General features: G+C 60.7%; 2 protein-coding genes across 6 annotated transcripts in view; one reads left to right on the top strand and one right to left on the bottom strand.

Moving 5' to 3' along the window:
- SZRD1 (SUZ RNA binding domain containing 1) lies at positions 1 to 8594 on the bottom strand. Of its 4 annotated transcripts, none has more exons than XM_044421205.1 (4): positions 8451 to 8594; positions 3934 to 3983; positions 2977 to 3231; positions 1 to 2550 (listed from the first exon to the last, which is right to left on the bottom strand). In XM_044421205.1, the coding sequence occupies exons 1-4, from the start codon at positions 8484 to 8486 to the stop codon at positions 2448 to 2450; spliced, it is 444 nt and encodes a 147-aa protein (XP_044277140.1). In that variant the 5' UTR covers positions 8487 to 8594; the 3' UTR covers positions 1 to 2447. The 4 variants fall into 4 exon arrangements, with proteins under 4 accessions (XP_044277140.1, XP_044277137.1, XP_044277139.1 ...); XM_044421202.1 differs by lacking the exon at positions 8451 to 8594 and adding an exon at positions 7064 to 8028; XM_044421204.1 differs by lacking the exon at positions 8451 to 8594 and adding an exon at positions 7064 to 8026 and having other exon boundaries at positions 2977 to 3228.
- FBXO42 (F-box protein 42) overlaps positions 7988 to 12784 on the top strand; it is a 20543-nt gene continuing 15746 nt past the window's right edge. The window contains exon 1 of one of the 2 annotated variants that reach the window (XM_044421201.1): positions 7988 to 8261. The gene's annotated coding sequence lies outside the window, so the exon portion shown is untranslated. The remainder of the gene's footprint in view (positions 8262 to 12784) is intronic. The other variant, XM_044421196.1, reaches the window with a different exon arrangement.

Here is a 12784-nt window from a genome sequence, read left to right on the forward strand (position 1 = left end):
TTAAAAGTTAACATATTTATTCAAAATACAATGTATAAAATGTTTATCTGCATTATGTCAGTTGTTTGTGGGCTGGGGAAGCCTCAAGGCTTGCCTTGCCGAAATGCGTCCCCAACCGCACCTGCATACACAGGGAGGTACCTCAGTAGACTTGGAAGCCTCTCGCTTCTCTCCGCGCGGACTTCGGCACACGAGGAGGAGCCCGCTGCTTGGCAGAGGCCCCTCACTGGCAGACCGTGGCAGGGGCTCCATCGCCTCCTGCCCGCAGCCGGCCGCGTGCCCCTGGTGGTTAGGCAAGCAAAGGCGGGAGGCACCACGGCAACCCCCTAAACGGTCCCCCGGAAGCTGAGTGGGGGCAGGCTTAGCTTTTCCCCCGGAGCAACAAGCCGGGAGTGACGATTAGCTCGTGTGAAGCGGCATGTAGGGTTCTGAGCAGGGGAGAGATGCTCCTAGTCTGATCGGTGGCAGGAGGCGTTTCCGGCCACCCAATCTAAAGCAAAATTAAAGAAAGGCAGGCGGTGACTTGTCGTTATTGCTCACTCTCCCCACCCAACTCCCTTCCCACGGAGGACCCAAGGCCTCCGACTGCCCGCCACCTCCTGAACAAGCCAGAGGCGTGTTGCAAACGCAGCCCCGCGGATGAAGAGGCCCGCTCCTCAAAGGACCGGCAATTACACAGCCCACGTAGCCGACTGGAGGGCACAGAGTTGGTGGAAGAGATCCGGCCATCGTGCGTTGGAGAGAGGGAGGGAAGAGCTGTGAGGCAAAGCCGTCTGCAACCCAAGAGGGCTTCACTCCGAGAAGCAGAGAGGAGAGAGACAAGGGTAGACGAGGGAGCAAACGCACACAGTCAGGGTCCATCACGATTTGCTTTTTGTACGCAGGTAGTTTTATTATTATTACTCTTTCGACCAGTTATTTTGCAATAGTTTGCACACATCTTAGGTTGATGTACAAAGAGACTCCCCTCCTGGCCGGTAGGCAAAGGTTCCACTTCCGCGCAAGAGGAGGCGCTGCGGTGCCCCGGCCCTCGGCGCAGTGTCCTGCGGCACCCCTCCTGCACCCTCCAGGCCAGACAGCAGGACAAGAAGGCAGGCTCTGGGAACACAGTGAAGCAAGCTAGCCCAGTCACTGGGGAGGGCGGGCACAGCCCCTTCCCCACAAATATGGCTGCAAGAGAGGGCGGGCGGCCCGGCTGGCTTCACCCCCAGGAGCAGAGCTGGCACAGCGGGCCTCTTCAGCATGCGAGGGCCCTCCGCCTCGGGCGGATTCTGCCCCACTGCCTGGGAAGGGCCCGGCTGCTGCTCCTTCTTCTCATGGCTGGGGGACGCTCTGGCCGCTTCTGTCTGGAGCAGGCAGGCAGAGCACAGGCTGGCAGCTGCTCCACTGAGGGCCCGCAGAGACTCGCATTTCCCAGACTGACTGCGAACTGTGAGGGGGAACCGGGCTCCCTCGCTCAACCGCCTGCCTGGACGCAGCTTGCAGCCCACGCCTTTGCCTGCTGGTGGCCCATTTGCCGGAAGTAGAAGCCGTCGCACACGCGGCGCGCAAGGCAAGAGCCTGGCTGCCACTCACTGTCCGCTGGGCCAGCACAAGCACTGCTGGGCCTCTGGTGCCACCCCAGACCCGGCGTGGCGCAGGCAAAGCTGCCCTCGGGGCACAGGCCTCGCGGCCGGCGAGAGGCAGCGCGGGCAAGCCAGGGTGGCGCTGGCCGCCTCCCCTCCCATCGCACGGCAGCCCTCTCCCCCCACACCTGAGAACTGCCCGAAGCCCTAGACTCGGAGGCAGAAGTGGCGGGACAGGGACCAGCTCGCGCCTTCAAGGCAAGGCAAAAGCCTGGAGGGGGAGCAGGCCTGGGGGGCCCCTCTGCCACCCCACCAGCGTGGAAGCAGCAGCAAGCAGGAGGCGCGGCCTCAGTGGCCCCGTCCGCACGATCTCATTCAAAGCCATCCTCGGCTCCCCCCAAACTACCCACTACCACTTCGCAGAGAAACACGTTAAAGTCGCCCCCCTCCCACCTCCTTCCCATGCACGTGGCTGCGGCGCCGTCCGACTCTCCCCAAACGCAAACAGGCAAACGAGTGCACAGCCCCCACCCCCCAGCTCCCGAAGCCGCACGGACAAGCGCGCGCGCGCGCGTCTGGGGGGCCCGCCTGGTGCTTCCGAGCCCGGGGAGCCCACAGGGGAAGCGATTATTGCTGCTGGTGCTGGATCCGGGCAGGCAGGCTTGGTGCCGGCTCCCTGGGGAGGCGCCTGCCCGGCTCCCCTCCCTTCACGGCGGCTCCGGGCGGCCCCCCTCGGCAGGCCCACCCCAGGGGGAAGAGCGGGGGCCGTCACAGTGCATGGGGCCCGCGAGGACGGGAGGCGGCGGAGCAGAGAGGATCACAGTGCGTGTCGCCCCGGCCTGCCCCCCGCGTGGGTCCGCCGGTCCGCGCCAACTGCCAGGCCTATCTGCGCTGCCTGAAGCCCTGCGAGCCATCCGGGCCGAGCGGCTGCCGGATCACATTGCTGGGTGGGCGGGCCTCCTCCGGCTGGGAGATCCTCGTGGGCCTGTGGGCGGGGAGAGAGAGGCGTCACGGGCTGCTCCTGCTGGCTGGGGAGGTCGGAGGAGCAAGCGTCCCCCCGAGCTTCTGCGACAGCTGGGCCCTGCGTGGGCTCCCAGAGAAAGGCGGGCCCTGCCACGGGGACTCGGCCAGTGCCCCCGCCCAGCCCCATGAGCAGGAGGGCTGCAGCCGAGTGTGGAGCCACTCTGGGCACGCAGGGGGCCTCGAGCGGGCAGGGACCTCTCCCGGGAGGACTGAGGAGAGCGCTGCCCCGAACCCCTGGAGGGCCGGTCGAGGCCCGCAAGCAGGGGCTCGTGAAGCCCAGAAGACGGCAGCCTCGGAGGGTCCACAGACGCGGCTTAGGAGCCCCGGCAGGGCTGCCTTGGTCTGAGCTGCTGCCGAGTGCAGCACGCGAGGGGCTCCGGGCTCTCACCTGTCGAGGATGGGCTTGTCGGGCTCCTCCTCTGGGCTGGCGCTGCCCAGGATGCGCTTCCTGGCCTCCGCGTACTCCGCCTCCCGCTGGGCCAGCGACTTCACGGGGAAGGCCGGCCGGCTGGCTGCGTTGGGGTTGCTGAGCACCCCGTTGCTCGTAGGCCGCTTTAAGATCCGGATCTGCGGAGGGGGCCCTGAGGGAAGGCTGTCGTCCTGAATCACGATCGGCACTTTGGGGGGGGACTTGGATTTCCTGCTGTCGGGGGAGGGGAGAGGAGAAGATGGCTCCCTGCTCCTTGCTGCAGGGCATGCCGGGCCCCACAACTGCCAGGGCACTCAGGCCCCTGTGGCGCCGGGAGCGAGCCCCACAAGGGATGGGGTGCAGCCGCCAGGAGGCCTGAGCCCGGCTGCAAGGCCCTTGGCACCAGCAGGGTGGCAGCTGGGTCAAGGCGGGTGCTCTTCGTGTCCGCTGGCATCCTTCTCCCAGACCGAAGAACTTTTAGGCAAAAGAAATAGACGGATTTTTAAAAAATCTTCACCTAAGAGAAGATTAGCGGCCCCTGATGAGGGAAAACAAAACATCATGGACGACCATAGAAGGCCTTCCGAACCTACCAGAGACACCAGGTCCCCCCTCTCGCTGACTCTTCTTTGGCGCGCACGCCTCCCCTCGTGTTTCGTCACCATCCTGGGCTGACCATTCCTCTCTCTGTGTGACGGCCAGGCTGGCTGGTGCGCTGTGCTGCTTTCCCACAGACCGGGGGGGACAGCCCCACCCCGTGGCTCGCCAGGAACCTCCTCCGGTCTTAGCGCACCAGTAGGCCCACCCCAGCAGAGGCGACAGGTGGGCAGCGCGGACTGGCAGCAGCCCGCGTGGCCACCCGGCCGCTCAACTGCGCCTGGCTCCTGCTGGGGAAAGTCAAGCCAGGAGGGGCTGCCAGGGGTAAAGCACGCTTACCTTTCCTTCTGGGAGATTTTCAGTTTCTTTTCCAGCCGCCTATCAATTTCCTGAAAAGCAACAAAATGCCTTTTGGTTCCGGTCAGAACTGCTTTCCCACCTTCCACAGATGAGAGCTGGCCAGAGCAAACCCCAGCCAGGACGCATGGAGGAGCGAGACCCGGGCGGAGAGCCCCAGGCAGCCCATCGTGGCAAGGGAGCCGAGCCCAGCCCCTGCCCCAGCCCCAGGCAGCCTAGCCGAGCCCAGCTCGAGGCGCTCCCTGACATCAGGGCCGCTGGCGAGTCTTTCTGCAGATGCTGCCGCCTGCAGGAGGGGCTGGCCTTCCGGACAGGGCATCCCCGGCACTGGGAACAAGCCGGGTGAGCCCTGCACACCGCAGCCCTCCCGCCACGTGCTCCGTGCTCCCGCTCCGCCACTGCGGACTTGCACATGCGCCCCCCGAGGAAGCAGCGCACCTCTGGGGCAGCGGGCAGCCCAGTGAGCTCTCCCGGCTCAACGATTAACTCTGCCTCCAGACTTTGGACTGCAAGGGCAGGCGGAGAAGTCTCCGCGCAGGAACCGTTACCGGAGCACTTCTCCTATTGCAACAGAAGCAGCTGCAGCGGAACAGGAACCCAGCCAGGCATCAGGCCTTTGGCCGCTCCCTCCCCAAGGACACTCGACTCCATGCTCCAGGCCCCACGGCCAACCAAGCCCAAGCTCTCTCTGAAGCCCCCGAAGCAGCACGGCCACCGGGCACTGAGTCTGGGGCTGAGCGGGCACATGCTGCCAGGCTGCCTCTGCCGGGGGCAGGGGGGGGGTGAAGGTGCGAGGCAGTCAGAAACCCGGGCAAGTCAAGAAGCTGCTGCAGCCCACCCTGCCCGATGAACCAGCCACCTGGTGGGTCTTCCCTCAGAGCCTCATGCCTGCAGCAGTGCAGGAAAGCCCTTGCAGGGGGCGAAAGAGCACGGCACGAGGACCCCTTGGGAGGTGGAGAGGAAACGTCACTTCCTGGGAGCTCCGCAGACCACACAGGAAATACTGCAGCCATGGGGGAAGCAGTCTGCTCTCTCTCCTCAACTGCTCTCCACCAGATACATGGGGAAGCACGGCAAGCTGGAGGTCTGCTCTGTGCCAGAAAGCATTGGCAGCCTTTGTATACTTAGTGGTCTGTTGCTGGGTTCCAAGAAGGGGGCTGAAGCTCAGGCCCTCCATTCAGATGCAGCAGTGCCTTGAAAATGCACGATGGCCACCAGCACCCCATGGTTTAAGTGGGCCATGCTGGGCTGGTCAATTGTGTGAGCTGATCCAGTGGCTTCCTACAGCTTGGACAGGCAAAATACAACTCCCCGCCTTGGAAGGCACACCAGCAGCCCCCAAAGCACCACCTAGCCCTGTAAAAGCATGGGCGAGTCCAGCAGGCCAAGGGGAAATACAGCAAATATAGTGGGGGCGGGGAGCTGGGGAGCTCCAGGCAGCATTAACGCCTCCTATCACCCTGCCTGGAAGCCGAGCTGAGGTTGTTTCTCCTTGAAAACGAAGCAGGGAAGAGCTGTGGCCAGACTCCCCAGCCCCCTTGGGAGGTCTATGGGAGGCAAGCACACCCCTGCAGCAGCTCGGAGAGCGAGGCACGGTGAGACCCCCAGAAGCAGAGCAGCCTCTGCCATGGCGGGGGGCACGACGACTTCCCTCGCCTCTCGCTCCGAGCTGATGAGCAGACCGTGTGTGGGCAGCCCTGAATCCAGAGCCAGGACTGGGGGTCCTGACGCACGGTCCAGTCCGTCACTGGTCCGCCTCTCTGTCACTCCACTCCCAAGGTCTGGATGACAAGAGTTGCCCATTGTTGCTGCTTACGCGGGAAGCCTCAGGTGGGGCTGTCCTGCTTCTGCGGCCAGAAAAGGCCCCCTGCAGCACTCCAGAGTGGCCTCACGCCTGCTGCTTCCCTTTCGGGACCAGAGGAACTGCCAGGCCCAGCAGCAGGTGCTGGGGCATGTGGGCAGGCCCGGTGGCTGCTCTCAGGCCCAGCGAATTGCCCAAGAGCACTGGACGCTGCACTGGACCCGCCGTGAAAGGGGTCTCGGCATCTGTGGCCAGCTTGGGGCATGTTCTAGGACCACCCACAGCAGAGTACTGCCCACCAGCACACCACTGGCCAACTCCCGCCTTGGGTCCTGCGAGGCGACTGGGTTCATGATGCAAAGAAGCAGCCCTGGAATGGGGACCCACAACGCCTCCTCAGCCACCAGAGTTCCCCATCCTCGCATGCAGCCTCTGCCACTCAGGCTTCCATAGCTGCTTCCTTCTCCCTCAGCCGGTCTCTGCCAAGCCACAGAGTGCTGGACCTTGCTGCACCCAATTCCCCCAGCCGGAAGGACCAGGGATGATGGGAACGGGTAGCTGGCATCTTCAGGACTGCCAGTCTCTGCTCAGCAGTGAGGATGAGAAAGGCCAGCAGAGCTGCTCTCCAGGATTTCTACCCTGCTCCCCCCACTCGTCCCAAAAGCCTCCAGAAAGGGGTACATAACTGGAGGTAGCAACGCCCAAAATTCCAGGCAAGTAGCGATGCCAGCTGGGGCTGACGGAACTTGTAGTCCAAGCCACTTGGAGGTCACCCGACTGTGGGGGAAATCTGACCCGGAAGAGGGCCGTCGCTAAGTTACAACTCCCATCATCCTCAACCAGGCAAAGAACAGAAAAGGCCCTTCCCTCCCGCATAACTCCCACTCTCCGGGGCCAAAAGCAGGGCAAGGTTCTGCTCGCTGGGCATGCTGGGAGTTGTAGTCCGACCTATTTGAAGAATGCTAGACGTCGGGGGAGCAGGGGCGTTTGCTCGTACCCAGCGCGAGGCCTTGTCTAGCAGGCGGGGCGGCTTGCTCAGGGCATCCGACCAGGGCAGCGACGGAGGAGCCCTCGCAGAAGCCCGGGCGCAGTGCCGTGTCCCGCGGCCCGAGGGACATTCCGTACCTCATGGATCGGGCCCGCGGAAGGAACACGTGGTCGGGGGGTCGGAAATGGGTCGGCGGCCCCTTTAAGAGGCCTTCCAGCCCCCGCGAAGCCTGCTGCCTCCCACCGCCGGCTACGAGGGGCCCGGTGTGGCCGCCCCGCCGCGCCCCCGGCGACTCGGCCGCCCCTGCGCGTCCCCAGGCTTACCCCGCTGTCGGCCGCCTCCTCCCAGCTCTCGGCGACCTCCTCCTCTTCCATTGTAATGCCCCTCCGCGGCCAGCCCGCTCACCGCGCATGCGCGCGGTGCTCCCAACGCTGCTGGCGGCGACTGTGCCTGGACCAGCTTCCTTCGGCTCGCTTCAAGGCGCGCATGCGCAGCCGAGCTTGAGCGCCTTCCCGGGCTTCTCTCAGTTGATGCGCGTTCCTGCTGCCTCCAGCTCCATCGCCCAAAGTCAAGGCTTCCGGCTGCGCATGCTCGCGCGCCGCAAATGTTTCCCAGGCGGAATGAGCGGCCCGCTGAGCCGCACGCGCGTTCTTCGCCTTGGTAAGGGCAAAGCGCATGCGTACTGTCAATTCTCTTCCCCCGGTATGGTGTACACACATGCGCATTCTCCGCTTTCGTTCCTAGCCCTAGGCTTTAGCGCAAGCGCGCTTCCATGTTCTCTTTTGCAGAAAAAACGTGGTACAAAATATTGCTGGTGCCGGATAATTGAGCAATTGAGCAAGAAGTGGAGGCAAACACTTGAAAGGCTTAGGCGAGAGAGAGGAAATACTCCGGATATTTTGTCAAAAAGCTATTTACAGATTATTCCCATTGCCGGACGGGAAACTGAAGAATAAAGAAACCGCAATGGCGCCTTCCCCGACTAGCATCCGTTCTTGGAGACGGAACACTGGGCCTGAACCTCCGGCGCTTTCCTGCAGTTTGTAGCCACAGCTGGCGGCTCCGCGAAGCTGTGAGCAGGACAAACCGGCCTTTCCCGCGCCTTAAGACGAGCAGGACAAACCGGCCTTTCCCGCGCCTTAAGATGGCGTCATAATCCCTTCTACAGATGGTATGCGGCTCGCGCAGGCCGCCCGGGTGCCCTCACCAGCATGGCGGGCGCGCCGGGGCCATGACGTTCGCCCGCGTGCTCCCGCCTCTGCCCCCCTCCTCCCAGCCGGCTTCTCGCTGCAGTCACACGCCTACGCGCTCGCGACTCTCCTTTCTCCCCTCGCGCCCCCCCTTCGCTCCTCCCCGGCTGGGACGGCACCGACGGCAAGATGGCTGCGGCGACGGTGGCCGGGAGGGCTCAGGGTCCGCGCACAGGCGGCTCGGGCTCCTCTGGGCGCCTGCCCGGGGTCCAGAAGCAGCTCTGAGGAGGGGCCGGCAGAGGAGGCGGCGGCGGCAGCGGGGGGAGCCCAGGTGAGGCGCGGGGAGGAGGCGCCCCTTCTCGCGGCGGGCAGGGCAGGGCAGGGCAGGCAGGGCAGGGTGGCTCCCGGGCAAGGAGCGCGAAGCGAGGGCTGAGCCCACCTGCGCGCCCGCACCGGAGGCTCCGCCGCCCGGCCTCGGCGCCGCAGCCGCTCGCTCCGCTGGCCGTCGTCGCAAGCCTACCTGCGCGCCGAGAACGGGGGAGCGCAATCGGCTCATCTCGTGGCGGTGGCCCCGGTGCCGTTACCCGCAGGCCCGGCGGGGAGGGGAGGAGGGTCCCCCAGGGAAGGGCCCCCGGGCGGGTGGGAGAAGAGGGCGGGTCAGCTCGGCTCGTGTTGTTCTCCCCAAATTTGCCTCGCCTGCCCTTTGCCCGGAGCGGGAGGGGAGTGGCTGTTGTTTTGCGGAAGCAGCTTTGCCTAAATGCTAGGGGGCTCCTGCCCTCTCCGAGGGTCGGCACGTTTTCTGGACAACGTGGGAGGGATGGCAGGAGGGCTGGGCAGGGCTGATTTGGGGAAGGGGCGCCTGGTGTTGGGAGTGAGCTGTGCCAGGGGGCTCGCCTTAGGAGCGCTGGGCCGGCCCAAGAGGGGAGCCCGACTATCTTGAGGCGGCGTTTCTGCTCCGCAGAGAGAAGTGAGTGTCTTGGCAGGAACCAGACCGGCTGAGCCCCGCGGGGGGGCGTGGGGGGATCGGGAAAGGACGGGATTCTTCCTTTGCTCTGTCATTGCAAGGAGAGCTCTGCCCGCCTTGGAGGGGGAGGGCATCCCGACTTGCTTCTGGGGCATTGAGGGGCTTTTCAGGAGCTGCCCGCGAGATAGGGGAAGGACTGTGCCCTGCCTGGCTTGGATAAATGCCCCGGCACTGCCCTGGGAGCTTTACCCTGAGGGAAGGGAGATGGGGACTGGACTCCAGAGAAAATACTTCAGTTTCTCTATGTAAAGAGTGGGGGGGGATCCCCCCATCCCCATAGGCAGTCCCCTTTTTCTTGGCTTGTTTGCATCCTGCCCTGGTGCCTCCTAAGAGTGCAGCTCTTGATCCACTGGCCCGAGCCTCCCTCAGCAAGATGATACACATTCTGCTCTGCTGCCAGCGCCCCTGTCAAATCGGCTGGCTGGCTGGCTGGCTGGCTAACATTGGCATGAAGAGCTTTTGCTTTGTTTCCTGTGCGTATCTGTGCACTAATCTGATGTGGCAGAAATGCCCCTGCCTGATGCACCTCTTGTGGCTGTGTCCGGCTTCCTGCGTTCTGGTGGAGGCTCTCTGGCCAGATGCAATGCTGCGCCTTTTCAGGAATGGCATTTCTGGGCTGGTGTTTGATTTATGTAGAGCCTTTTTTGCTTTGAGTGCTTTGCTTGAAGAAGCTTCTCAGTGTGTTTTTTTAGGCAAAAGAACAACTAACTCTCCCATAGCTTAAAAGCAGAAGTTGCTCATTTTGGACTGGCAATCCCAAAGTGGCCTGGCATTGTCAGATTGAGATGCAACACCGATTCCACCCTTGCCCACAAAGGACTCTGTATGTGAGCTGCTGAAAACCCAGATGCTTGCTGTGCAGTCAGAGGGGCCATGCTGGGCCAGGGTCTAAGTGGTCCAGCATCCTGCTTGCAAAAGGACTCCAGGAAGTCCATAACACAGAGAAGGTTCCTCTGCTGTGGTCCTTCTCTTCCTGCCTCAAAAGCTGTTGTTCAGGGGTTGACTTTTCCTGAATAGGAAGCTATTCAGCTGTTCTGGGATTACTGGCCTTCTCTGTGAATGTAAAACCCCTCACTTTAAACAAATTGAAAGAAGCAGTTGTCGTGCTGAAGGGAAGAAATGAACTGGATGATCAAAGGATCACTTCTGGCTTTGCACGATCCCGGGATCAACTGCATCCTAAGCCATTTCAGACACAGATGCTCTTGTGAAAATTAGCAGAATCTAGAGAAATTCGTTCCCACACAATTCAAGAGGGTTTTTTGTTTGCTTTTGTGGTGGAAGGAGATTATCTTGAAAGGAAGTCATCTGTTGCACTGTGCAATTTTGGCCTTGGAAAATGTCACTTCTTAATTGTCCTTGGTGAGTAAAAACAAAACAAAACAAAGTTGAAGCAAAAAAAGGTGCTTTTAGGAGGCAGTAACATGCCATAAAAGCAGAACATGGTGTGTGTGAAGGAGCATTGCTCTGCCTGTGACTGTCAAACAATGCTACTCCATTTCTCTGAGTATCGGTTGTTGTGTGGGGCAAGAAGTGGCAGAGCCAAAGAGCACCCAACTTGGTCTAACCCAGTAGGATGTCCCTGAGTGTGGGCTGGCAACTTTGGGTGTCTTGGCATGGGTACTCTGCAGTGTAAAGCAGCCAGAACAACTTTCTGCTCACAAAGGGAGTCGTTGCAGTTTCAGTGTTGCTGAATGTGTTTGTTGTTTCAGTGTGCCTTTAAGGGTTCGGTGTCTGTCAAGCTTGAATGTGAGGAGCTTCCCCGCTGCTCCTAGAGCGGCTCTCTGGACAAAGATGCTGTGCACATCCTCTTAGAGGCAGGAGAGGGAAACAGTGGGCGTAACTCACCTTTCCTGTTCTGAGTCTGGATCTTTGTTTTGTGGCTTGGATGCATTTGCTTATGTCTTTTGAGGAGGTAGCTTCTGCAGTGGCTTCTGCAGGCAGTAGAGGTGACGTTTTGCTCTGGCTCATTCATGTTGGAAGCCTTTGCAAGCCACCAGAAGAAGCCTGCCTGCTGGCTGGCCCATGAGGAGGTAAAAATGTTGTGGCAAGCCTATGGCAGTAGCCGCTCCCTTAAGTGTGCAGCCTTGGAACAGGCAGCATCCCCTAAACATCATGGAGATGGGGCCAAGTCATCCCCAGAGCTGCGTGGGCACGTTGCCCGTACACTGGGCATCTCTTACTCTAACTTCAGCGAGACGCTGGGAGACAGGCGCTTCTTGGCCAGTTTGATTGCATGCCTCATCGTCTGCTGGACGACATCCCTTTCTCTTCTCCTTTTTGTGTGCAGGAGGGGCTGTTAGGCTTGTTGTTGTTGTTCATTACATTCCTATACCACCCATAACCAAAGCTTTCTGAGCGGCTCACAGCATTCAAGACTCCCATCCAGCTTTCAAGCAGGCCCAACCCTGCTTAGCTTCCAAGGTCAGGTAGAGCCAGGCACTTCAGGAATTGGGTTTTCTGTGGTTTTTGATTCTTGCCCGGTGGTCTCTCTTCCACAGTGCTTCAGCTCAATTTTGATTACTTGCCTCTGCAGAAGTAGGATCCTTTCTTTATTTTTCCTGGCAGCAGGGGAATGAAGCCATTTGCACTGCAGGACTTCTTCTGGCCATGGTTTTAATGTCACAAAGCCCTCCTCTGCTTTTAGCCTGCTGCCTCCGAGAGGGCCTGTGGGGCATGATGCTGGGGCATGAGGTGGAGGGGCTCTTAATGGGGTGCTGCCAGTTCAACCTGATAGTGCCCTCCAGGGCAGCAGAAGCTCTGGAGCATTGCCTGTTCCTTGGAGTGTGACAAAGCATTTCCCATTTTTGTTCTTTAGCACTAGCGAGGAACAATAGGCGCGTCTCTCCTCTGCCCGGGCATAGCCCATTTCTCTCGAGAACGGCTCATCTTACTTCAGTGCCCATCTTGATGGCTCTCTACGCCCTGCACTGGCTGTAGCCCGTGTCATATAGGACAGGATGTCAGCTTCCTCAGACTTTGAGCTCCCGGCATTCCTGACCTTTGACCCCATGCTTACAGGGGCTCTTGGGGGCTAGAAGTCCAAAACATGCAGTGAGGACCTTTTGCCTGTCCCTGCACTCTTGCTGTCCTCAGTCAAGAAAGAGCAGGCCAAGCACAGATATTTTGCTGCCTGAGGAAGGGCAAAGCCTGGCACACCCCAGCCGCTTGTTGACATCTTATGGCACCTGGCTACCTTCTGGGGGAAAGCCTCTCAGGAGGTAAATCAGCTCAGTGCCTTCTGGAGAACTTTCCTTTGTTCCTGACGCCCCACTCAGCCTATCCATGGTCTCTGACTGCATGTTCTCCTCCAACAAAGAAATGCAACATCAAGTTCTTCCTACCACTGCTGATTTCTTAAGGGTTTGGTAGGGTGGGGGAGCTCTCCATCCTACTCACCCTGTTTATCTGTTTCTTCCTGCCCACAAAATACCACTCAGGAACAACTGCCTTGCTGCCGATTACGTTGTGGGGCACACTGAGGATCTTCCTCAGGCAGCTGGGGGTAGTCTCGTAGGAAAGGCCCTTCCCCATCATTGGCTTTCAACTTGAACTGTCTTTTACACTGGGGAATGGATGTGTGAGTGTGGTGGTTTGGTATGGCCTCCCCAGGCAGATCATGATAACTTGTTAAGTGAAAGGTTTCTAGATCATCTAACATCAAGGGCCCCTTTTGATTCAAGGGGATTCCAGCTGGTGGCCTTGGGTGCCCAACTGATGCATGTAAGGCCTTGGCTAAGCTGGCAGAGCCCCTGGTTGTCCTGTGTGGAGGAAAGAGGGGGTTCTGGCCTTGCCAAATGTCTCCCTTCCACAGGTGTGGCATGCTTTTC

The sequence above is a fragment of the Varanus komodoensis genome, unplaced genomic scaffold (assembly GCF_004798865.1).
Source record: "Varanus komodoensis strain SLA01 unplaced genomic scaffold, ASM479886v1 scaffold116, whole genome shotgun sequence".
Classification (NCBI taxonomy): Eukaryota; Metazoa; Chordata; class Lepidosauria; order Squamata; family Varanidae; genus Varanus; species Varanus komodoensis.

Coding starts and splice junctions, on each gene's coding strand:
- SZRD1 (XM_044421203.1), bottom strand. CDS start 3,662: ATGGTGACGAAACACGAGGGGAGGCGTGCGCGCCAAAGAAGAGTCAGC. Junction 3,472..3,590: donor GGGGGGACCTGGTGTCTCTG/GTAGGTTCGGAA, acceptor TTTGCCTAAAAG/TTCTTCGGTCTGGGAGAAGG. Junction 2,551..2,976: donor GACAAGCCCATCCTCGACAG/GTGAGAGCCCGG, acceptor CCCCGCCCACAG/GCCCACGAGGATCTCCCAGC.